This window comes from Anomaloglossus baeobatrachus, chromosome 5 (assembly GCF_048569485.1).
Source record: "Anomaloglossus baeobatrachus isolate aAnoBae1 chromosome 5, aAnoBae1.hap1, whole genome shotgun sequence".
Lineage (NCBI taxonomy): Eukaryota > Metazoa > Chordata > Amphibia > Anura > Aromobatidae > Anomaloglossus > Anomaloglossus baeobatrachus.
In genome coordinates, this window is record NC_134357.1 from 548298850 (window position 1) to 548324369 (window position 25520).

At 45.5% G+C, this 25520-nt stretch overlaps 1 protein-coding gene across 1 annotated transcript in view; it reads left to right on the top strand.

Moving 5' to 3' along the window:
* LOC142312961 (uncharacterized) overlaps window positions 1–25520 on the top strand; it is a 142550-nt gene that overhangs the window by 19445 nt on the left and 97585 nt on the right. The window contains exons 7-13 of the mRNA XM_075351949.1: window positions 4397–5422; window positions 7749–7879; window positions 23304–23453; window positions 23583–23762; window positions 23845–23968; window positions 24052–24149; window positions 24348–24438. Coding sequence (XP_075208064.1) covers window positions 4397–5422; window positions 7749–7879; window positions 23304–23453; window positions 23583–23762; window positions 23845–23968; window positions 24052–24149; window positions 24348–24438 — 1800 coding nt within the window. The remainder of the gene's footprint in view (window positions 1–4396; window positions 5423–7748; window positions 7880–23303; window positions 23454–23582; window positions 23763–23844; window positions 23969–24051; window positions 24150–24347; window positions 24439–25520) is intronic.

Below are 25520 nucleotides of genomic sequence, written 5' to 3' on the forward strand. Positions count from 1 at the left end.
AACCCCTCTTGCACCAAAGCTCCGGCGTAATCCACCGCTCCGGCGTAATCCACAGCTCCTGCGCTGCTTACATCCAGCCGCGACTGTCACAGACACAGCGCTGAATGAATGCAGCAGACAGCAGAGGTAATTACCGGTCATTTCCCACGGCCGGTAATGTGAACTCACTGCCGACCGTGGGAAATGCAGCGATCTGTCATCTATCTATCTATCCCTCTGTCTGTCTATCTATCTATCCCTCTATCTATTCTTCTGTCTATCTACTATCTCAGAATTAAATGACTTTTTTTTTTTTTTTTTTTTCAATGTGCTTTATTGCATTGAATGCAATAAAGCACATCCCAACCCGCACGCGGCAAAACCGCGGCAATACCGCGAATAATACCGCGGTAAAACCGCAGCAAACCGCATGCGGTTTTCGGGTGCGGTTTCCCGTGGTTTTTTACCGCGGGTGCGGTAATCTTTGAGAGCATGCGGAATTTTCTCAAGAAAATTCCATTTCCCAGTGCGCACATAGCCTAAAGGCTACTTTACACACTGCGATATCGGTCCCGATATCGCTAGTGTGGGTACCCGCCCCCATCTGTTGCGCGACACGGGCATATCGCTGCCCGTGCCGCACAACATCGCCCACAGCCGTCACACATACTCACCTGTCCGGCGACGTCGCTGTGACCGGCGAACCGCCTCCTTTCTAAGGGGGCGGTCCGTGCGGCGTCACAGCGACGTCACTGAAACGTCACTGAACCGCCGCCCAATAGCAGCGGAGGGGCGGAGCTGAGCGGGACGTAACATCCCGCCCACCTCCTTCCTTCCGCATAGTGGCCGGGAGGCAGGTAATGTGAGCTTCCTCGCTCCTGCGGCGTCACACGCAGCGATGTGTGCTGCCGCAGGAACGAGGAATAACCTCGTTACTGCTGCAGTAACGATAATTGAGAATGGACCCCCGTGTCGCCGATTAGCGATTTTGCACGGTTTTGCAACGATGCAAAATCGCTTATCGGTGTCACACGCAACGGCATCGCTAATGCGGCCGGATGTGCGTCACAAAATCCGTGACCCCAACGACTCCGCATTAGCGATGTCGCAGCGTGTAAAGCCCGCTTAAGGCTATGTGTCCACGGTAGAATGTACCTGCGGATTTTTCTGCATGAAAATCCGCGACTTTCGCGGCAAATCTGCACCTTTTTTTTGCCGCGGATTTATCGCGAATTTGCCGCGGATTTTGATGCGGATTTTTTTTTTTTTTCCCATTCTATACCCAAAATCCGCACCAAAATCCGCAACAATAATTGACATGCTGCAGATTTTTCCGGATCAAAATCCGCGGCAAATCCGCCGCGGAAAAATCCGCAGCATGGACACAGCATTTCCAAAATGCCATTGAAATGGCTTGGAAGTGCCGCTGCTGCAGATTGCAACTCCGGTTAAAGTGTTCTCCCCTGGAACATGTTATTCTTGGAGTTGTAACGTTTTTTTTTATTCTCCGTCTCTTTTTACAGATTCCTCCTGTATGATATGTTTGATTGTGGTACGATTTGAATGCCTCACTTATGTGAGTGCAATTCCCTGGTAGTTTTGTTAAAAAAAAGGTCTCCAAAAAGGTCTGCCATATGCCGAAGATCTAAATTTAAGACACCTTAGCTCTGTACTATTTTAAAAAGGTTTTCTTTAAATGTCTAATAGTTCTTCATCTCTAATTACTCCAAATGTTTCGCCACTAATTACTGTTTTGTTTTTTTTACTGATGAAGACTGTTGAGTTTGATTATTTCAATAGATTTGTTATTGTCTATACTCACAGATTTTGACTACAGTTGTTAGTGAACAAACTACTCTGATTTAACCACTTCCCGCAGCCGGTTTTCTGTTCCTAATCAGGATCCATTTTTCAAATCTATCACTTTATGCGCTGATAACTTCTTCTGGATGCTTCTCATTCCAGTGATTTTCAGATTTTTTTCTGTGACACATTATGTTGCTGGTAATTTTAGATTAATTTTTGAAAACTGACAAATTATGAAGAAAGATTTGTAAGTTTCAAACTTTTAAATTTGTATGCTCTTCAAACAGACAGTGATTCCACTCAAATAGTTAATAAAAAATAACATTTACCATATTTCTACTTTAAGAAGGCATAATTTTTCCATCATCCTTTTATTTTTTGGGGATGATAAAAGGCTTACAAGTTTAGCAACAAGTGATTTTATATGTCCAATTACATATACATAACCTATTTTTCGCATAATATATCACTTTTGAAAGTACTTTGAGGGTCCTAGATTTGAGAAAATTGCACTCTTCATAGTATCAATCACTACATTGTGTTAATTCCTCAAAGTGGAAAGGAAAAAATAATTTTCAATGAAATCTTGTTACCCTTTTGCTCATCAGTATACTTTTTCCACTAAAATGTTGATGTAGCCCCAGTTTTTCATTTTCACAAAGTGTAATAAGAAATAAATTGACATGGAAAATCATTTTCCAACAATAACCTATATATGGTTGGATAGTACTGTCTGGGCACATGGCTGACTTTAGAAGAGGAGGAGCAGCATTTAGCTTTTGGAAGGCAGATATTGCTTTAATAGCTTCCAGGCACAATGAAATGGGTACACTGTGGAAGCTGGAATTAAGATAAAATTCAGTTTTGGACCCGGACTTGACCTGAACCCCAATGGAAGTCACTAATTCGGCAGTTCGGGTCTTTGTCCACATGCAGCTAGCCATAAACAGAACACTTCCGGGGGAGGGGGCATTCAGTGCAAGCCAGTCAAACTCTGCAAGCATCTCGCACTGGGATGAGCACCGAGCATAGAGTTGCTCTCTTGAGGAGTTTGCATACGTAAAGCACACGAACTCCAAACTCGAATACTGATTTTTAAGTAAAGTCCGTGTTATACGAACACTGAACGTCGGATTAATTCATCTCCTCTATTTTTAACCCTCAGTGAAGTCCTCTATAGGAAATAAATTGGCGCACTCTGTGTGAGTACCTTTTTAATAAAAAGCGTAGTATAGATTTTATATGTCACTATTATGTACCCAGAAGGACCAATAAATATAGTTATGCACCACAATTTGAGATAATCATATAGAAATTAGTGCAAATAAACCAGAAGTAAAATATACCTTTTATAAAATTATTATAAAAAACAGGCAACATGATTAGCTCGAAGGTGGCACAACAATCCAAAAAAAGCTGAGTTTTTGCTAGAATTTAAATGACATTCTCAAAGCAAGTACAATTCAATAGCAAGTGCTGGTTAGTAAACAAATACAAAAGGTCAAAGTCAGAATATAACATAAGTACCAAAGACATTTACTACCCATATTAGGATGTGGAACCACTTCCTCAATGCATGTTTCAGCACCATGCCTTCTTCCCCGATGCGCTGAAATGCATGTCGGGGAAGTACCTTCAAATTCTAATTCTGCAATTTTACCTGTTTTTATAATTATTTTAAAAAGGTTATATATTACCACTTATTTCTGGTTTGTTTGCACTATGTCCTCTAGGAGTAGGTACTTTATTTTACTCCACAGGCTCTTTCCGGAAATTAGCACACAGTGGATGTTGCAGAGTACAAATTGCAAATATCCCATTTTATTAACCAACACCTAGTGCCCAGATTGTGCTCCAGGAGACACACACCGTAAATTCAGTGGGTTCTGCTCCCTACAGCAATGCAAAATACATGGATGCTAAATGTGGTTTGGACACACAGCAAGGCTCAGAAACGAGAAAGGACGTTAAGAGAACGAATTGGCTGGATTGGTTTATGGAAGCCATGTTGCTTTTCAGCCATTTTTTGAGCAACTAGTAACCCTCTGATTTTGAAAGATGATGGACCTAAGTGGGGCTTACTTTTGTGGGATGAGTAGAAGCTTTTTTTTGTATATTTTTCACCTACATATTTTTTTGTGGTTTCTTATTCCAATATTTGGGAGGCAGAATGAACAAACAGTTGAACATCAGGCTCTACTAGCTCATCCTATGAGGTTTTCTATTATATTGAACTGTAATACTCTTAGTTAATAATTCTACAGGGTGGGACATAAGTATGGATACACCCTAGGTGAGCCATAAGTATGGATATACCCTGATAAAAAAAAGTAAAGTTGAATTAAAAAATGGCGGCTTTGCAGATGGCTGCCTTGGGCGTCACCTGGCCTCAAATGTTTTGCCCCCCCCCATGTACTAATATGCCACAAACAGTAAGGTAATATGAGCAACCACTTCCATTTTATCAGGGTGTATCGATACGTATGCCCCCCCCCCCACACTGTATTTTGCTATATAACTTGTCATTTCTTTGAACATTTTAAGTAGAAATGTTCAAAAATATTTCAAGGATAGTTTGTTAAAAGAAAATAATTGTTTTTATTCTTTGCAGATGACTGTACCAGGAAATCAGAAGCACAACTGACATCTTTAATTTTTAAATCCGATGACCTTGATATAGCACATAATACAATCGAAGTGAATGCCATTGCTCCAGATACATCTTCATCCCTTCACAGCAAAGATATGTCATCTGATCCTATGAAACAGGTCCTATCTTCTCAATCATTACAGACTACTAAGAAAAATAAAAGTCACAAAAGAGGCATTAAAAAACAAACTGCTCTTAAAGCAAAGAAGTCAATTTCACTATTAAAGTATGGAAATAGTTTTATCCTCAAAAAATCTTTTGTTAAACATCAAAAAATTCCAACAGAGGAAAAGAGATTTTCTTGTTCCAAATGTGGGAAAGATTTTAACCGAAAATCAGTTCTTGTTAGGCATGAGAGAATTCATACTGGGGAGAAGCCGTATTCATGTTCAGAATGTGGAAAATGTTTTGTACATAAATCAAACCTTGTTAGACACCAGAATACTCATGCAGGGGAGAAGTCTTTTTCATGTTCGGAATGTGGAAAATGTTTTGGACATAAATTACACCTTGTTAAACACCAGAGAACTCACACAGGGGAGAAGCCATATTCATGCTCAGAATGTGGGAAATGTTTTGTATTTGGATCAAATTTTGTTAAACACCAAAGAAGCCATACCGGGGAGGAGTCATGTTCAGAATGTGGGAAATGTTTTGTATTTAAATCACACCTTGTTAGACATCAGAGAATTCATACAGGGGAGAAACCTTTTTCATGTTCAGAATGTGGGAGATGTTTTGCACGTAAAGAATTACTTCTTACACATCAGAGAATTCACACCGTGGAGAAACCTTTTTCATGTTCAGAATGCGGAAAATGTTTTGAAAAGCAATTTCATCTTGTGAGACACCACAGCAGTCACTCAGGGAAGAGGTTTTTATTCTGTTCAGAATGTGGGAAATTTTTTAACCAGAAATCGCATCTTATTATACACCAGAGAATTCACACAGGGAGTAAGCCATACTCATACCTAGATTTTGAAATCTGAATAACTGAGAAATATAATTTTGTTGATCATGAAAAATAACTGACACATGGAAAAATTATACATTTTGACAAATTGAACAAAAAATATATAGCAGATCCTCTTACAAGTAAATGAGAAAGGGAAAATTATTTAGAACTAACTGTATTCTTTGGTCTCTAAAATGCATTTGTAACAGAAAATTTTTTGCTACTAAAGTGAGAGCCTCTTGTAGTCCAGAGGCAGCTTCTTGTGATGGAGGAGATCGCTGAGACAGCGTCCTTCCCGATCAATGAGAGAACTGCTCTCCTCCTGCCTCACACTAATTTATGTGATCGGTGCAGAGCAGGAGAGGAAGCTAATGGGACCTGCACAGAAGCTGCACGTCCTGAGGAAGCAGCTAAAGAACCTTCCAGAAGACTAGCTCCAGGGTCTTTCAGGTCATGTAATTAATCAGATGAGCTGGAAGAAACTGCAAAATGGGGTAATGGATGCACAGTGTATATGTATGCAAATGTGCATATGTAGAAGATCTGTATTTGTATACATGTAGCAGAGTTCTATGTAAATTTTATAGCAGAGCTATGTGTTTATGTACTGATTGTGCAGCAGTGTTGTGTGTATACATGTGCACTACATTGTAAATTTTATATTTGCAAGCGTTCCTAGCACAGCATTTCCTTCATCAGTTTAATTTACAAAGGAAATACTGGGATAAGCGCACATTTAAGAGACGTTACCACAGGACATTTTGGCCCAGGGATGGATGAGGTGATGACTTCTAAAGGTTAGGCAGTGTTATAAAATTAAGGTTTTTGTTACAAATTGAGAGGTGGTAGGAGCGATGGCTTAGTGATCTAGAGTCAGTCTGGTGAAGGTGTGAACAATGTCCATGTAGTTGTTCTTAAAATGACCTTTCGGTATAAAGACTTTAAGAGGGATCGTGTCACCGGGTTTTTCCCATATAAGTTGCGGCCACCACCAATAAGCCCTTCTATACAGCATTAAAAATGCTGTATAAAAATGCCCAAGCGGATCAGTATAGCATAAAAAAACACCTTTTATTATAGTCACCTGTGGGGTGGTCTGGTCCGATGGGCGTTGCAGGTCTTGACCCAGTGCCTTCTCTCTGCTGAAGATCATTGTCCTCTTTCTTGCTTCGTGTGGATGACGCGTCATCCACACATTGTTATCCATTGCACTCCAGTGCAACATTTTGTCTCTGTTGTAACATCTCTTAAGTTCCCAGATTGGCTTGGCCACTTAAATACAGTATTCTAGAATGCTGGATATTGTTATGTCCTGGTGGTGGATACTCTGGGCCGTGCACCGGACTCCTCCAGTGAGGCAACCCAGAGCTAACGCCTGTACAGGGACTGTCCGATCACCCCACCAGAGGGCCTAGATGCACGGTAGCCGGAGCACTAACGGTACAGGAACAGAGTCCTTCAGGAGACTGGGAAGATGTCTCTGGGACCACGGAGCTCCTGGAGGTAGTCCAGATGACGAGGCTCAGGTTCAGGTGCCGGGTAGAGACGTCAGGCAGGATCCAGGTCCAGCTGAACAAGAGGGCAGAGGTCAGCGGGTGAAGCCGAGAATTGGAGACGGGTTCAGGCTGAAGAAGATGGTGGGGTCACAGCCGACAGTCACCGAAAGACTTCCTGGGCGACCCGTGATCAGGACCGGGTTAGAGTGGCAGGACGGGCTTTGCGAAAGACACAGGGTTAATAGGAGACAAGGCAAGAGGGGACCTGAACACCTAGCGTAGGAAAACACGTTGAACAGGTACCGCCCACATGGAAGGAAGGTCCTAATATGCCCTGTACCTGAATTTGGCAATATCCTGTTTCTGGAACGCTGGCCCTTTAAGAGGAGGTCAATGACCGCGCGCCCTAATGCGCATGCGCGAAGCCTGAGTACCGGAGACCAGAGCAGGAAGTGGTGCAGAGGATGCAGGAGAGCCTGACAGTGTGCCCTGGGTCGCAAGGGAACGCCATGGAGCGGGGGACAGGAAGCATGGAGGACGCAGAGGTGGAAGAGTGAGCTGTGTGGCTGTGGGCAGGAGGACCGGGGACCGGAGCGGTGAGTGAGGGACGGCGTCGGGACCCGGGGAGCGTGACAGATATAAGGGCTTTATTGATGGTGGTTGCAGCTTATATGAGAAAATCCTGGAGAGAGGTTGCCTTTTTAAATCTGTCATACATTGTACTCATCATCTTGCCTATCTTGTACATAAATTTGACTTACATAGCATATGATTAGTTATGCAGATTCTTGTCATGCCACTACATTGTTACTGTTTTGCTCCTAAAAATCTAAATGTTAATGTTAGCGTTTTGTAAATCTAGTTTTTGGCTTTCAACACTGCCTGAATCCTTCTGATCTCGATCATCAGATTCAAGCATGTCTTGATAGAAAACTGATCCCACGTCTTTTCTACATGGTCGCAATGTTGGTGCATACTGGTCGACTCACTTGGGTAAGTATAAATCTTTTTCTTCAACTCTACGCACAGGTGTTCGATTGAGTTGAGGTCTGGGGACTGTTGGGGCCAATGAGGCCCCTCTACTTTATTGGTATTGAACCATTTCTTTGCCAATCTCGACGTATGCTTCGGATCGTTGCTGGAAAACTATGTCGTCCTTTTTACAATTCGTACACTCGAGTACTATGGGTAACGCGTCCTGTAGGATACTCACATGTAGCTCAGCATTGACACCACCATCGATCCTAGTCAAGTATTCAACGTCTTTTGCTGAGAAACAATTCCATATCATCAGGCTTCCTCCACTGAACTTGAAGTTCTTCAATTTCTCAATTTGTTAGCCCAGGGCTGTGGAGTCTGAGTCGGTGTCAGTTTTGGTGGAGTCAGTATAATATGGATTGACTCCTAAACTATATACCGTATTTTTCGCTTTATAAGACGCACTTTTGTTCCCCCAAATTTTGGGGGAAAGTAGGGGGTGCGTCTTATAATCCGAATATACGGGGGGGGGGGGTGTATATATATATATATATACACACACTACAGAGTCCAGGGGAGGTGCGGGCAGCTCTGGAGCTCTGCTGGGGGACTTGTGAAAGCTGGGAGCAGCAGACTTTGATCTCCTGCACCCGCTCATATAATATGCACAGCTGCTGTCCACCACCATGGTGCTGAAAGTGCACCGCGGCGATAGGCTGGGGCAGCAGTGTATATTATATCTGCCTGCCCCTTCTTTGATTGCACATGCCCCCTCCCCCGTGTTAGCTATGTCCCCTATGCTGCTGCAAACAGTAAAATAATAAACTTTTTACTCACCTCCTCCAGCGTGTCTGCCAGGCCTCCCTCCTGCTGCTATGATAAGGCACAAGAGATTTCACTCTGCCGTGCCGATCACATGACCGGCCGAGAACCAGGAAATGCAGGAGGCCGGAGATCAACCCCGAGGAGGGGGACACAGACAGGACAATGCTGGAGAAGGTAAGGAAAGTTTATTTTCCTAAAAGCAGCAGCATGGGGCGATATATAACACAGGGAGCTGTGTGCCAGCAATAGTGGGCCATGTGCCAGCAATAGTGGGCCATGTGCCGCTACATGGGGCCGTGTGCCGCCACATGGGGCCATGTGCCAGCAATAGTGGGCCGTGTGCAGCCACATGGGGCCGTGTGCCGCCACATGGGGCCGTGTGCCGCCACATGGGGCCGGGTGCCGCCACATGGGGCCATGTGCCAGCAATAGTGGGCTGTGTGCAGCCACATGGGGCCATGTGCCGCCACATGGGGCCATGTGCCAGCAATAGTGGGCTGTGTGCAGCCACATGGGGCCGTGTGCCACCACATGGGGCCATGTGCCGCCACATGGGGCCATGTGCCAGCAATAGTGGGCTGTGTGCAGCCACATGGGGCCGTGTGCAGCCACATGGGGCCGTGTGCCGCCACATGGGGCCGTGTGCCGCCACATGGGGCCGGGTGCCGCCACATGGGGCCATGTGCCAGCAATAGTGGGCTGTGTGCAGCCACATGGGGCCGTGTGCCGCCACATGGGGCCATGTGCCAGCAATAGTGGGCTGTGTGCAGCCACATGGGGCCGTGTGCAGCCACATGGGGCCGTGTGCAGCCACATGGGGCCGTGTGCAGCCACATGGGGCCGTGTGCCAGCAATAGTGGGCCGTGTGCAGCCACATGAGGCCATGTGCCAGCAATAGTGGGCCATGTGCCGCCACATGGGGCCGTGTGCCGCCACATGGGGCCGTGTGCCGCCACATGGGGCCGTGTGCCGCCACATGGGGCCATGTGCCAGCAATAGTGGGCCGTGTGCAGCCACATGGGGCCGTGTGCAGCCACATGGGGCCGTGTGCAGCTACATGGGGCCGTGTGCAGCCACATGGGGCCGTGTGCAGCCACATGGGGCCGTGTGCCGCCACAGTGGGCCGTGTGCCGCCACAGTGGGCCGTGTGCCGCCACAGTGGGCCATGTGCCAGCCACAGTGGGCTGTGTGCCAGCCATAGAGGATGTGTGCCAGGCATAGGGGACATGTGGCATCACTGGGCCATATCCAGATTCAGAGGGCTAATTTTAGGATGGGGGGGGCTATGAGGGACATATACCCTATATGATTTGTCAGACGGACACTGGCATTATAAGACGGACCCCATTTATTAAAAAATTCTCTATTCCTTCACCAAATTTGGGGGTGCGTCTTATAATCAGGTGCGTCTTATAAAGCGAAAAATACGGTAATACATTTGGTACAGTAGTTCAATGCAGAATATTTTTTCATACGAATTTGGAAAAGTTATCTAATTCCTATAAATGTCTGTTCTATTCCTGAGAAAAGGATCTCTGCTTTTAGTTGAGATGAATCTGTGCAGCACTTTATGTACATAAGTAGTGAAGCTCCTCCCTTACAGATAAGGGTAAAAAAACATTGATAAGGCAGGAACGCCTTCACTCATCTCAGAACTGCTAGGGACTCTAGAGTGAAGTGGAAAACGTTTTGCAACTGACAATGCTTCAAACAAGATAAGAACAATGATGAATGAGAATAATGAAGGTGAACAACAGCTAGAAGAAAACTTCAGATTCGGTATGTTTGAGATGGAAGGCCACAGTCCTGTTACTATAACTGAAAAACAAACATATTAGTACAGAAGAACAGCAAAATGATACTTTAGAATTTGCTGATCTTGTTGAAGCTACTTCACATCACTCTCCTATTTATTGCATGTCCTGTGCACATGGTGCAGCAAGTGATAAGAGATAGTCTGCAAGAGGTACATGCTGGAACTCTTAATAGCAAAGTGAGGAAATAGGTTATTGCTGCCAGAACCCCTAAAATTGATTGTATCTTGAAGAGACATGCTGGAAAAGGGACAATAATTAGTCAAGCCACTCGCTTATTTAATAATTAAGTGATTGCTAGAGCTGTAACCCTTTCTTGTAGACAAGAAATCTGAGGGTGGCCAACCCTCAGATAACGGAGTTGAAGGATTTGCTTCATCACCCATTTACAGTAACTAAAAAAATTATAAGCTGAGGATTTAACTCCCGGCATTTTCATAACTGAGTGATAAAATTTGCTGTTTGTTCTGTCCCAAAGAGGAGGTTTAATCACAGATGACATTGCTACTTCAATGAAAAGGCGAGAGACGCTATTAGAAACTAAAATTCTTCTGGGTAGCCGTTTATTGGACAAGAATCATCGGATATTGCTGGATGATCAAAAGCTTAATAAAAAAAGAAGCTCTGACTGAAGTAGCAGTTAGGATGAGTGGCTACAGGATGGCCAAAAGCAAAAGGAGATGTGTTATTCAGGGCTACTGCTGCCATATTTCAAGCCTACACCTCCTGGCAATAAAATGCATCAAAACCGCAGTAGTGGTGATCTGATTTTTTTCTTGCCATGAGTTGCAGAATGGGTGTAGAAATATGGAATAAAAATGTCAGCACCAAATCTGCAGCTCTTGGCAAAAAACAGCGTTTTCTGCCAGGAGATGCAGGTGAGTTTAATGAGGTCCTCTGAGGTCAGGTTACCTGCGGTGACAGGTGAAGGACTCTAGCTGTGACCGTAAATAACCTGAGTGACGTAACTGCTGATCGCGAGGCTCATTCATTCTTTGCCTGAGCCTCACAGCGGACAGTCATGTTCCATGATTGTGCACTGTCAGTTTAGATGTGGCAGAACTGGAGTCGTCGTAGGACCTCATGTGGATTATGTCGGACCTGCAGGTGTGTTTTCAGGTGAAAGAGGGTATTTTTTTGTATTTAATTTCAAATAAAGGATTTTTTCGGTGTTTGTGTTCATTTCACTTACAGATTAGTGATGGGGGTGTCATAGACCCTCCCCATTACTAATCTAGGGCTTAGTGGCAGCTGTGGGCTTTTAATAATTCCTTATTAATCAGTTTGCTACTGCACCAGGGCAATCGGGAAGAGCCGGGTAAAGTGCTGGGATTGTCGTATCTAATGGATGCGACAATTATGGGTGGCTGCAGGCTGCTATTTTTAGGCTGGGGGAGTGGCCCAATAAGCATGTGTCTCCCCAGCCTGAGAATACCATCCCCCAGTTGTCGGGCTTTATCATGGCTAGGTATCAAAATTTGGGGGACTGCACGCTCGTCATTTTATTTATTTAAATAGTTACAAAACAAAAGTTGCATGCGGTTTGTCCTATTTTGATACACAGCCAAGTTAAGCACACGTCTGGGCGCTGTAGCTGTAGGCTATATCTGTGCTGGATATCATAATATAGGGGGACCCTACAACAATTACTTCATTTAGTTATTTATTTTTATACCACGATAGACGCATATAGCGTCTGCGATTGAAAGCACTCAGACACGCTGTCACTCAGCGTGATGGCGCGTCTGACTGCAACCAATCACAGGCACTGGTGGGCAGGGATAGCAGTGCATATGCATGAGCCTAATGCGTGGTCCTGGAAGTGAATGGGCGGCTGCGGGAGCAGTGTTCAGCCACGCCAGTGCCTCGGTAAGAACAGCACATTTGCTTCCATCCATCCCCTATCCCTTCTACCACCAGTTTTAATTGATGGATTCTGGTCCCCACAGACTTATATGGTGAGAGCCATCCGGCCTGGGACCGGATTTTAAAAAACAGATAACCAGGACTCGCTAGTCATGGTTATCTGCAAATCCGCTCATCACTAATTAGGACTTATCTTCAAAGCTTCCATTAAACTGTTGATATTGTTGCATGCTACAAGATTGCCATCCATGAAGAAGTATTGGACAAGATTTTTCTTTCAGGAAATGTGAACATTGCCCTCTAGGAGATTCCACTGCTGTGGCCTAAAACCTAAAATCTCAGCCTTACTCTTGGGTAGATCCAAATCTTTAACAAGAATGTTCACTTCACTTGTGTTGTAAGGTATGGTTCAGTTGAGGTTGCTGACAAAAAGCCATGGTCATGAGAGGAAGATGCTTTATAACACCAAGCGCCCTTTTCTTCCTCACTTGACTTGGCTGAAAATGTTTCTGGTGCCTTTGGAACTGGCAGTTCGTCTGTATGTGGTACTGGGCGTACTGCAGATGGAATGTTTGGATACTGTAAAGTCCTCTTCTTCCTTGAAACTCCTTTTCTAATGGGGGCACCATGCAAAAATAGCAATTGGTAGTGTGATCAGTTGGCTCTCTCCAAATCATTGAGACTGCAAAAGGCATAGATTGCATCTCCCCATGCAACTACTGAGTAAGATGTGATGCAGGTCTATTGCAGCATATATGTGGAGCCCAACTCTTGTCCTGGTCTCCTATTCTGCAGCCAAAATACAGGTCGTATTCTTTCCTTATCACGGTAGTCAAGTTTTGCCTTTGTGGTGCAAAAGTAACTTCTCCGCATATGTATCAAAAACTATTCGTTTTGTTCATGCAAGAACTGTCTCAAAAACATAGAAACATCAGTATGCCAAAACTAAGCTAATAAATCCTAAAACTGTATACCTTATGCAAAGAGCACTTATAAAAGTAGGTGATGCAACTGTAATTAGTATTACGTCATTGCAGTAGAGTTGGCAGTTTTTCATTGGTCACCTTAAGATGATCGGATACTGAAGGCTCGATAGACTTAATAGATGATGTAATAGACTAGCAACTAACAATGTAATAATGATGATGAAATATGAAAGACACAATTTTTCTATAACCCTGCATGAAAGGTGTCATAAGTAACTACAAAGTCCTATGGGTCTTGAAAATTAGAACCAATCAGCAAATTTAAGCATCATATTCATTTTCAGTACCACAAAATTAGTCGGGTTCAACAGTTTTAATTTCTGAATTAATTTGGTTGTGCAGCGTAATTGAAATTGACGCTCAATACGTATTACCAAAGACATAATATTCTTAATCTTTTATTTTTATATAGCACCAACATATTCCGCAGTGCTTTACATACATCAGCAACACTGTCCCCATTGGGGCTCACAATCTAAATTCCCTACCTGTAGGTCTTTGAAGTGTAGGAGGAAACCGGAGTACCCAGAAACAACCCATGAAAACACGTGGAGAATATACAATCTCCTTGCAGCTGTTGTCATTGGTGGGATTTGAACCCATTACTCAGCGCTGTAAGACTGCAGTGCTAACCACTGAGCCACTCAGTATGGATGAGGCTACAAGACTGGGGCTACGAGGAAGGACTGCCCCAGTGAGTCGGAAATGGCTTACAGGGAAGCCAGTGAGGCCCATGGACCAGCGAGAGGAGGAACCATGGGGATTTTGGACTTCACAAAGACTGAGGAGGTTTTGCAAGCCCCCAGTATGGCCCCCTTTGGGGCAAGGGGGATTAAGCTGCCATAACTGTGGATGAATGGAACATTTTGCCATGCAATGCTGGAAACGTAGTCCACATTATCCGTGTCCCCAACCGGTGAATATTGTGCTGCAATAGGGCTGGAATGCTAAGGGAGAGATCCCACTACTCCGATCAGAAGAAGAAGCTGCACAAAGACAAGTGACCTACACTTGTTGGGATACCTCAGCGACCAGGAAACCACATCTGCAGCCGGTCTTGGTAGAGGGCAAGGAGGCTGTGAGGCTCCTTGACTCCGCAGCCTCGGTCACATTTATCAAAAACCATCTAGTACTGGACCAATGTATTGTTCCTAAAAGCCATATGTTTGGCAACGTAGCTGGAGGAGAATATCTGAACATTTGGAGGGCCTTACTGGGGTCACGGTGATGGAATGCTGGATGTAGGAGTAGTGCGTCACCTACTGGTAGAGGTGTTGCTAAGAAACAACCTAGGGGCAAATTTAGTGTGCCACTGGGCCAATTGTAGTAACCCAAAGACAAAGACCTGTTCCCAGCGCATCAGCTGAGAGGGAACAGAGCAGCTATGTATCATTGGAGACATGTCTCCTTGACCTATTTCTTCATAAAGTGACTAAGGAATGGGTCGAGGTGGAAATCTCCCAAGCGAAATATAATCCTCTGGTGCACATTTGGACTCTGACACCTACATATTTTAATATTAGTTCCTTAGGCTACTTTCACACATCCGGTTTGAGCCGTGCGGCTCAATTCGGCTGTGAAACCTATGCAACGGATGCGGTGAAAACACCGCATCCTTTGCATAAGTTTTTACATGCGGACGGTCCGGTTTTTTCCGGTTGCGGCACACTACTGAGCATGCGCAGTGGAAAAAAACGCATGCGGCGGCCGGATGCGTTTTTTTCCGCATCGCGCCGCATCCGGCATCCATAGGCATGCATTGAAAATGCGCCGCAGCGGCCGGATGCGGCGCGATGCGTTTTTTTTTGCCGGAGCAAAAAACGTTGCAGGGAACGTTCTATCCGGCCGCCGCATTTATTTATTTTGCCGCATCCGGAAAAAAACGGATGCACCGCAAAGCCATCAGGTACAATCCAGTTACAATGCAAGTCTATGGGGATAAACTGGATGCGATACCGGATCCGGTTTACCCGTTTTTTTCCGGATTCTACCTGATGGGAAAAAACTGATGTGTGAGTCAGGTTCATTTTTATTTATCAACAAAATTACACAACACAAATAACAGTTTGTCTCCCAGCAAAAAACATTACAGAGAAAGGGAATAAACCGTGCACCTACAACCAATAGTAGGCCAACAGTTTCCTGGCCTGATATAAGAGACGTGTAATACCGACCATCACCGGCGATCTCAAGTCCACCCCTTCCTCCAGGAGACCCAGAATACATGTAACAGGTCTTGGTTGTAGATATATATTAAAAACTTGCCTGATCACCTCTAATACTGCCCTCCAGTAGTCTTCAATATTCCCATAGGACCACATTATATGCATCTGATTAGCATTCTCCCGCCCGCACCTAGGACACAGATCATCCGTCCTTCCGGATCCCCATCTTATGTAATAGACTAGGTGTAGTTCCTTACTGGTTCTTACTAAGAACTTGGAACTGTTCTTTAGGAAGGGTAGCATATTTCCTCATCTCCTGATCCACTCCTGCGCTTATATGGTAATCCCACATTTCCGGTAGGGCTAGACAGGTGTATGTTTCTAAATAAATTGAGAGAAATGCATCTCAGTATACATGATGTCCAAGGGCCCACATCCAGCTGAAATGCATTGCGAGACAGAGAGGATCCTGTGCGATATGGGAGCTGGGGAAGGTGACTACATTTTTTTTTTGTGTTACAGACAGAACAAAGACATATTTACCAGGATGGGGACATATATACCAAGAGGAAATAATATATACCAGGAGGGGCCGAGGATGGGAGACAAACCAGGAGGGGGACCTATAAACCAGGAGAGGCTCAGGAAAGGGACATATATACAAGGAGGAGGAAATATACCAGGAAGGGGACATATATACAAGAAGGAGAACATATACCAGGAAGGGGACAAAAACCAGGATGGGACATACATATACGAGAATGGGCCCAGGAGGGGAAAATATATACCAGGAAGGGGACAAATAAACCAGGATGGGAACATATATACAAGAATGGGCCCAGTAAGGCGACATACTGTATATACCACGAAGGAGCCCAGGATAGGAATAGATACCAGGAAGGGGACATATATATTTATATATAAAGTTAATTCACTGAAAAAGACATAAATTCAGAAAAAAAATAAGAAAACTCACCAGAAACAAAACCACCAACCAACACAGGTCAAAATGGGAAATGCACTCGTAGGATGCAGCCGGCCCCCTATGATAAAGGTGGGGGTAACAGGTGCAGAATACGGATGAGACAACCACTCACAGTCTACCAACTTATGGAGTGATTGGTTAATGGTATTAAACATGCACACTAATGAGGTTTTTACATAAGTCGCCAGTCACACAGGTACGTGCAATGCACAGTGTATGGCTTACAGTCTATTGATGACACCCATACTATTAAATCAGGCTGGCTGTCGAGCACTATATAAGTGCATTCACACAAAGGACAGACACCCCAAAGGGCCTGGCTGCATCCTGCTGAAATTTGTGCAATAGAAAATGATATAAAAAACTTAGAAATAATTCCTATCAATAATCAGCACTGAATTAAGGGTTAATGATAATTATTGTTTTCTATCCTTATGCTAGTAAAAATACTTGCGATAATGATAAACAAGAGGGCACATAAATACACCTAAACAACAATACATAAACTTGAGAAAAATATTCCTCTAAAAAGTTGTGGAGCCCCGGCCGGCGGCTACCACATTCAGATAGAAAAAAAAAATTTTGTTTGAGATTAAAAGCAATTATAGTGAAGTAGGGTTTGGACGTTTTTTTCCCATTTGGCCAAAATATGCAAGCTTGTAACCCAAACGTCAAGATCCATGAGGATCTTGTAGGTTTCCTTGTCTCCAGCATAGAGACAGGCAAGAGCAGCTTGAAGGAGAGTGTCTGAGCCTGCCTGGCTGGGGGGATGGGTAGGTGGTAAGCTGTCCACTGCAGAGCTAGGGGGTGGTAGGCTTGCTGCAAAGTCAGGTGGTGCGCTGTTCACTGCAGAGCTGATGAATGGCATCTTGGAGGACCCTTGGCTGGGCTTCTCACTGTATACAACATCAACAGGTGGTGCGCCATCCTCCACCTCTTCTACGCCATCCATAGCATTGGCCAGCTCTTTAACTTTGCTTCTGGTGCCCTCAGCCATTCTTGCAGTCTTTGGTCACTCACACAGAGCTGCAACCTGATGCACCCACACACCTTACAGTATCTGCACTCTGACACTCTAGTGTTGAGCTGGTCTCAAGATCCCAACAATTACAGCTGCTACTGGCAGTCTTTAGTGTCTGGAAATAAGTAGTCTCACATTCACAGATCCTATTATCTCCATCCCACCGCTGCCACTAATATGTCATGAACCGGGTCGGGGGCGTCACTCAAGATCCCCCCACTTGGTCATGGACCTGTCAATCTGTGACAAAACCGTACCTCGTAGCCCCACCCTGTTGTCTCTAATACATTGGGGCCATGCAATATGACCTCGTCACTTCCGCAAACGCGACATTCCATGCCACCAAGGGGTACGTAAGGTACGCTTGGCGCAATGCAACACTGACACCTCCTGTTCCTGCGTGCACAGGAAGGGAGACCGAGCAGGCCACGCAACCTCTGCCGCAACACCTAGCTTTCTCAAAACCCCGACCGGTTGCCAGACCCGTTCCTCTAGCCCTAGTGAAACAGGATTCTGCTGGTTCAGCACAGTACTCTACCACCAGTTCCTCATTAGATATAGGCCTGGTCTGTTAAAAGGACTATATCGGGCCAGAAACCAACCCAGGTAGCGTGTAATGTTAAACCAAGCTCACGGACATGGAGTTCAAGGATCGAGATAAAAGCAACAGTCCAAGATTAGTTATGGTTGCAACCAGATACACAGATGGATCAGTTACCTTGTTCCTTTATGATTAGGCTTGTTGCTAGCTTGCACAGGGGAGGCACTGTGGAGCCACAAGTTTTTTTGGGAATACCCACACATGTACCACACGTGACCTCTCAAAGAAGAATACTCACAAAATATCCGCTTTCATATTTATGAACCTACGTATCTCCCATGTACCATCCCACATTGTGACCTAACACTGGGCTGGATATGGATTGCGTTTTTAGTTTCCAGAAAGTTATGAAATGCCAGTTTTTCCATATCTCTACCTTTAAGCATCTCATGCGGAAGATATGACCATAATTTTCCTAGTTATGATTTGATCTGTCCATAGTTATGAAACATGATAGGTCTGTGGGCTTGCCTTGGAGAGTTATTAATTTTGAGCTGATCCGCATGTCGCACTATTAATAGAAAATATGTATAATATGTGGCTCGTCGTTGTGAAGCCGGAAATATACCTGCCCTATATGTGAGAGCGAAGTTCTCCCTAATATTGTAGCTCTTACACAGGAGCCTCAAAGTCTAGGATTCTTGTTTGAAGCTGGTGGTAAAACTTGTACATGGCCGCGCATACCCCTGGCTGAATACTCTTGACAGCAGGGAAGCTGCTCTGGCTTCCTTAGACTTGATTGGATTTGTCACCTGGCCATTTGGCGACCAGGTCTGGTGAATTCCTTGCTGCAGGGCAGGGGGTGAGTAAAGGAACAGTGACAGCTGACTGACATATGAATGTCATATTCCTCATCATAATCCTCACATTAATAAAAACTGATTTACGCAAATATTACAGCACGAGATCACAAAAGATTCTTACATGGAAGTAAAACATTTTTTAAAACAGGCAATAAAATACTTTACCTCACAATAAGAATCAGCTGTAATCCCATAATGTAATGTCTGTCTACTCTCTTTATGAGAAACCCCATGAATTTATGAAATTACAGTTTATAAGGAGATGAATATCGCAGGATAAAAACAAGATAAAAATGCAAAACAAATGTAATAAAACAAGTCACCAAATTTACCTCAGGAGAAAATCTACATCAAAAACTCCTCAAATCCTCATCAAGGGGAAATCATCCAGCACCAGGACACCTGGACAGCGGAGTGTAATCACTAATTATCATAATTTTACAGTTTACAGTGAACACAGCTGATGTCTCATATCAGAATTATGGGATGGAGACATTTATCACTTATAATCACATCATATCATGATTTTCCAATGTGTCCATAAAATATATTGTCTGTACAAACACGGCTCCGCTCCGTACACCTAGTCCACACACGGCTCCGCTCCGTACACCTCGTCCACACACGGCTCCGCTCCGTACACCTCGTCCACACACGGCTCCGCTCCGTACACCTCGTACACACACGGCTCTGCTCCGTACACCTCGTACATGTACCGCCCCGCAGGCTTGGCTGCGGCCGCCGAGCCGCTCGGATCCGTGCTCGTACGGTAGGTGGCTCGAGCTCCTCACGGACCTGGGGGTCACGACGCCCTGCAAGTGGGTTGGCGTTACACGCAGGGACTTCGGTGGGGAGTTCCACGGCCGGGGCCGTGGCGGTTTGTAAGGGATGTTAGTTCGTGACGCCACCCATGGGTTGTGGTGAATGGATGGAAACCACCGCTGCCGTTGACTAGGCCTCCCGGGGACGGTGTTGCGCAGCTTGGTGTTGACCCCCTCCGTGGGTAGGGGAGTGATGGTCCCGGAGGCCCGAGGAAGGTGCTGAGGCGTGGGGACGGGTGCGTGCTGGGTGCTGGTGCCGTGCACGGCCCGAAGGCACTGGTGTACTCACTATGACACAATACACTGGAGTCTCTGGTAAACCAAACGGGATGATGAACAAGGCCCGCAGCCGGCTGCAGCTTCTCCCTTAACAGGTTGGTGGTTTCTGCCTTTCTCCTGCACCTCTTTGTGTGAATGTTTGACTCCTATGCCTAAGCAACGGTAGGTAGTCCGCTCCCCGGCTTGCTGGGTGTCGGAAGAGCCCTGTTTGTCCGCAGACGCTGGCCCTTTGGGTCTCTATGCCTTGGCGGTGGCTCTACCCTGTATGGTTGGGCTGTTGTCTTCTAACGGGTCTTGTGTGGGAAAGGTCCTTAAGTCCAGTCCTCAATCAGTTGATTTGACTCGGCCCTGTCGGTTCAGGGCTTCGTACTGGGTTTGAGTACCCCTCCTGGTGCTCCGGTTTCCAAACGGTTCCCCGGTTCGGTACCGGCGGACCACCGCCCGATCCCGGTCCCTACGGTTCTACCGGCTGTATTCCCAGCTCCTGCAGGTGGCCACCACCGTCTGCCTCCTTGCCAGAGGTGACTGGGCTCCGACCCAGACACCTGAGTAGACTCTGACAGGCCTGGTCACAGGTCTGCCCTTGAACTCGACCTCACTCCTTCACGGTCAAAACTCATCTACTCTCTCCTCTAGAACTTGTGTTTTTCCCACCTCCAGGCCTGTGAATTCCTCGGTGGGTAGAGCCAACCGCCTGGCTCCGCCCCCCCTGGTGTGGATATCAAATCTGGAAGGTGGTGACAAAGTTTTGTAGTTTGGCTGCTGTCACCTTTTTAGGGAGGGGGGTGTGTATGGGACTACCTGGGATGACCTGACTAGTCCAGGGCATCACATACACACAGAGCTCTGCTCCGTACACCTCATACACACACAGCTCCGCTCCGTACACCTCGTACACACACGGCTCCGCTCCGTACATGTCGTACACACGGCTCTGCTCCATCCACACTGTAAACCCCTCCTGACACACATAAACTTCCCCTCATCCAGCACCATGACACCCAGCACAGCAGAGTCCTGCATACACTGAGGAGCTGATCATGTGACCCTGACTCCTCCCCTCCATGTGACATCATCACAGGTCCTGGAAGCACAGAGCAGCCATATATCTAGTGTGCGGCTCTGCAGGAGGAGGTATGTGGAGATTCCCCATTACTGGGGCAGGGGGCATTAACCCCTTCAGCTCTCATTAACCCCTTCAGACTTTCTTGGGGTTTTTCTCTCGCTGATTTCTATGAATCGTGAGGTTTTTGTTCGTTTTCTTCTGATAGATACAGATGCCCCAACTACGAGAGGCTGGAAGTCCTCAGCCCCTTTCTGCCCTCAGTCCTCAGCCCCTTTCTGCCCTCAGTCCTCGGCCCCTTTCTGCCCTCACTCCTCGGCCCCTTTCTGCCCTCAGTCCTCGGCCCCTTTCCTGCCCTCGGTCCTCGGCCCCTTTCCGGCCCTCAGTCCTCGGCCCCTTTCTGCCCTCAGTCCTCGGCCCCTTTCTGCCCTCAGTCCTCGGCCCCTTTCATGCCCTCTGTCCCTTTCCTCCTCTCGGTCCTTGGCCCCTTTCCTGCCTTCGGTTCTCGGCCTCGGCCCCTTTCCTGCCCTCTGTCCCCGCCCCTTTCTGCCCTCAGTCCTCGGCCCCTTTCTGCCCTCAGTCCTCGGCCCCTTTCATGCCCTCTGTCCCTTTCCTCCTCTCGGTCCTTGGCCCCTTTCCTGCCTTCGGTTCTCGGCCTCGGCCCCTTTCCTGCCCTCTGTCCCCGCCCCTTTCTGCCCTCAGTCCTCGGCCCCTTTCTGCCCTCAGTCCTCGGCCCCTTTCATGCCCTCTGTCCCTTTCCTCCTCTTGGTCCTTGGCCCCTTTCCTGCCTTCGGTTCTCGGCCTCGGCCCCTTTCTGCCCCCACACAGTATAATGTTCCCACTATACTCTATCTCTCACTCATCATGAGATAACTGTTGGCTGAACAATCATTCTTCTGACATCTATCTCACCCGACTGTCGGTGCATACAACCGCTCTACTTGGCCTGGATTTCCTATGGTTTCTGTGAGACAGTAGTTGACAGAATCTAGGATTATGTTTAGGCAGAAAAAATAGATCAGCTTCTGAATTTCAGCATGCCAAATCATATACTCTTACATCATCTGTCTTGAGGCCCTCACATATAATATATAAAGGTGTATGTTTGTGTGTGTGTATGTCTGCTAAAGGAATCCGCATCATCGCATTCACAATCATAAAATTTTGCACAGATGCCCATGTGACTCAGGGAACGCCATAGACTATGTTTTGACTGGAAAAATGTAACCCCGCGCTTTACAGTTACTCTCCAAAAAAACTGCCTCCATTAAAGTCAATTGAGCTGCGAGCTAAAGGCTATTAATAGCAGCTGTGATTGCTTGCTATAGGAACAAAAGACATTCATAGTATAAGAAGCTTAAATGTGAGGTAATATGATGTCGGTTGGGAGACGGATAGAGAGAGGCAGAAAGAGACAGACAGACATAGGCACAGACAGAGTAAGAGGCAGACAGGTAAAGAGACAGACTGGGACAGAGACAAGGAAAGAGACAGGGAAAGAGACAAAAACAGGAAAAGAGACAGACAAGGAAAGAGACAGGGAAAGAGACAAAGACAGATGGGAAAGATAAACGGGTAAAGAGACAGACAGGGAAAGATAGAGAGAGACAGAGATAGAGACAGAAGAGACTGAGACACAGACAAACAGAGAGATAGATACAGACATGGATCGAGACAGACAGACAGGGAAAGAGACAGACAGAGAGACACAGACACATAGGTACACAGAGATAGACAGAAAAAGACATAGACAGACACAGACAGAGAGACAGTTACTATCCCAAACAACGCCCGGGTACTACAGCTAGTATGTTATATAGTCGAACAATTAACCCTGAAAGTAGAGATTTCACCAAACTTTAGTGTCTTGTGTATGGGAGACTTAAAAGGTAACAAACGGAATGATTTAACATAATAAAAACACCACCGCTGCTTGGGTCCCCGCCAGTCTCTGTATTTCCTGGTTTGTCCCAAACAACCTTTGATCCCTACAGCCAATCCGTGGCCGAAGTAGTGGCCAAGATATCTAATGATTGGTAGAATGGAGGAGATGTCTTAATCGGCAACTCAACTTAGGTTCCAGTCCGTAAAAGATGAGAGAATACAGTAATTACACGTTATATCTCCTGATATGTTTCCTTTATTATCTCCAATAATTGTATTATTACATTGGATTCTTTATGATGTTACATCGTCATCTTCTCATTAAGGTACTTATAATATTGGATCCTCTCAGTGGAGATCTTCTATATAAAAGAATTTTCCTGATTGACCTGTCAAAGATGGATAGAGAAAGGGACAAGCTGGCGGAGAGGATATTACACCTCACCCTAGAGATCCTCTTCCGACTTACTGGAGAGGTGAGAGATTCTGATGATGTTACATTACATCATTGTTATCTATGGGAATAACAGATGGACAGAACTGGAGAGGTGAGGACTCCGGAAATGTCTGTAGTGAGATTTCTTACTGTGTCTCTCCATAACCAGAATTACACAGTAGTGAAGAAGACCTCTAGTGAGCGCTGTCTGGCCCCTGTGTCTGAGGGATGGGTAAGACCCCTGAGCCAAACTACAGAGCCTCCACCCCACCCCTTGATACATGAGGACATCAATGACCAGAAGATCCTAGAATTCACCTACAAAATGATTGAGCTGCTGACTGGAGAGGTGACACTGCTGGGAATGCTGGGATATTATACAGTAACTCTATGACGGGATCAGGGGATGACAGTTTCATTTTATTTATCAGGTTCCTATAAGGTGTCAGGACGTCACCGTCTATTTCTCCATGGAGGAGTGGGAGTATTTAGAAGGACACAAAGATCTATACAAGGACGTCATGATGGAGGTTTCCCAGCCCCTCACATCACCAGGTAATAGACAGGACTAAATACACACGGCCTATAATTATCTGTATGTAAGGAGTGAATTCAGTCCCTGTATGTGTCTCCTCCAGGTCTATCCAGTAAGAGGACAACACCAGAGAGATGTCCCCGTCCTCTTCTCCCACAGGACTGTAAACAAGAAGATCCCGATGTTCCTCAGGATCATCAGGTAGATGGAGAGAAGGTGCCATGAAATCTCCCTATGATGTGTAGACGGCTGTGAAAGTCTTGCGCTCAGTCTTGTTTTATCCTCCAGTATTAAATGTTTTATACTTGTGTAATGAGAGCAGAGGAGATGGCAGGGTTAGAGCTGATCATATATGTGACTTCTCCATCTGTCTGTGACTTTTCACAATATTTGTTTCAGGCTGAAGATCTGACCAACATTAATACTACAGAGACATATGTGAGGGGTGATGAGCGGTGTAAAGAGGAGATTCCAACGTATGGCTACCCAGGTGAGTAGTGACCACTAAATGCAGAGAAGTCACAGATTCTTCTCGGTCTCCGTCTGTGGCTACTTTACCTGTGGTTTAGTCTGGCCAGATCACCATTTTGCTGCTAGACCACAACATTCTCTTTCACCTGGAATTGTTCAAAATTCTTTGGGCACTTAAGACCTTCTTCTGAAGAGCTTACAATCTGGAGGATCCATCTACTGGCTGGAATTAGAAAATGCTGACCCTTACATGCCCCAGATCTGTAAGCTTCAAAGGCAAAGGACCGCATACGTAGAATGTGCTGACAAGTTAGCAAATCACTTGATGACAAATATTATGAAGGGCTTCTAAGGGAAAGCGGAGGGTGATTATGCTGTTTCTTTCCTAGAATCCTGATATCTTATTGGATGAATCTACCTTTTCTCTGTTTTGTGCTGCTGAACGTGCTGATATGATCCCTACAACACCAGGTCCAGTCTTTCTGGTCAAACTCTGCATTTCTGATCTACAACATTAAATGTGCAGTGAGAGCCAAGTGTGACTTTCTGTAAACTACACAAAAAATATCACACCAATTCCATGATATACCTTTAAGCTGTGTGTGATTGATGACTCTAATATACATTACAAGGGGCTGCTGATAAGTCTTTTGCTTTACACAGAAAGAAACGAGATTGAATGATGAAATTTTACATTTATTTCACATACTCTCCACTGATATCAACACACTTCTTACATCGGTATTCCAAGTTCTGTAAGCTTAGCAAAAAGAAAGATGTCGGTTGTGCCTGAAGCCAGGCATCCATAGCAGCCATGGCATCAGAAATGGTGTGAAATTTGATACCCTTGAGGTGTTTCTTCAGGTTTGGAAACAGATGATAGTCGGAGGGAACTAGATCTGGTGAATATGGTGGGTAGTCAACCAGCTGGAAGCCCAGCTCTGCCAGTTTTGCCATGGTCGCTTGTGCAGTGTGAATGGAAGCGTTATCTTCCAGGAACAAGATTCCTTTGGACAGCTTGCTGAGCCTTTTGGCCTTCAGAGCTGCCTTCAGTTGGTCCAAAAGTTCAATGTCATATCTTGCATAGATAGTTGAACCCTT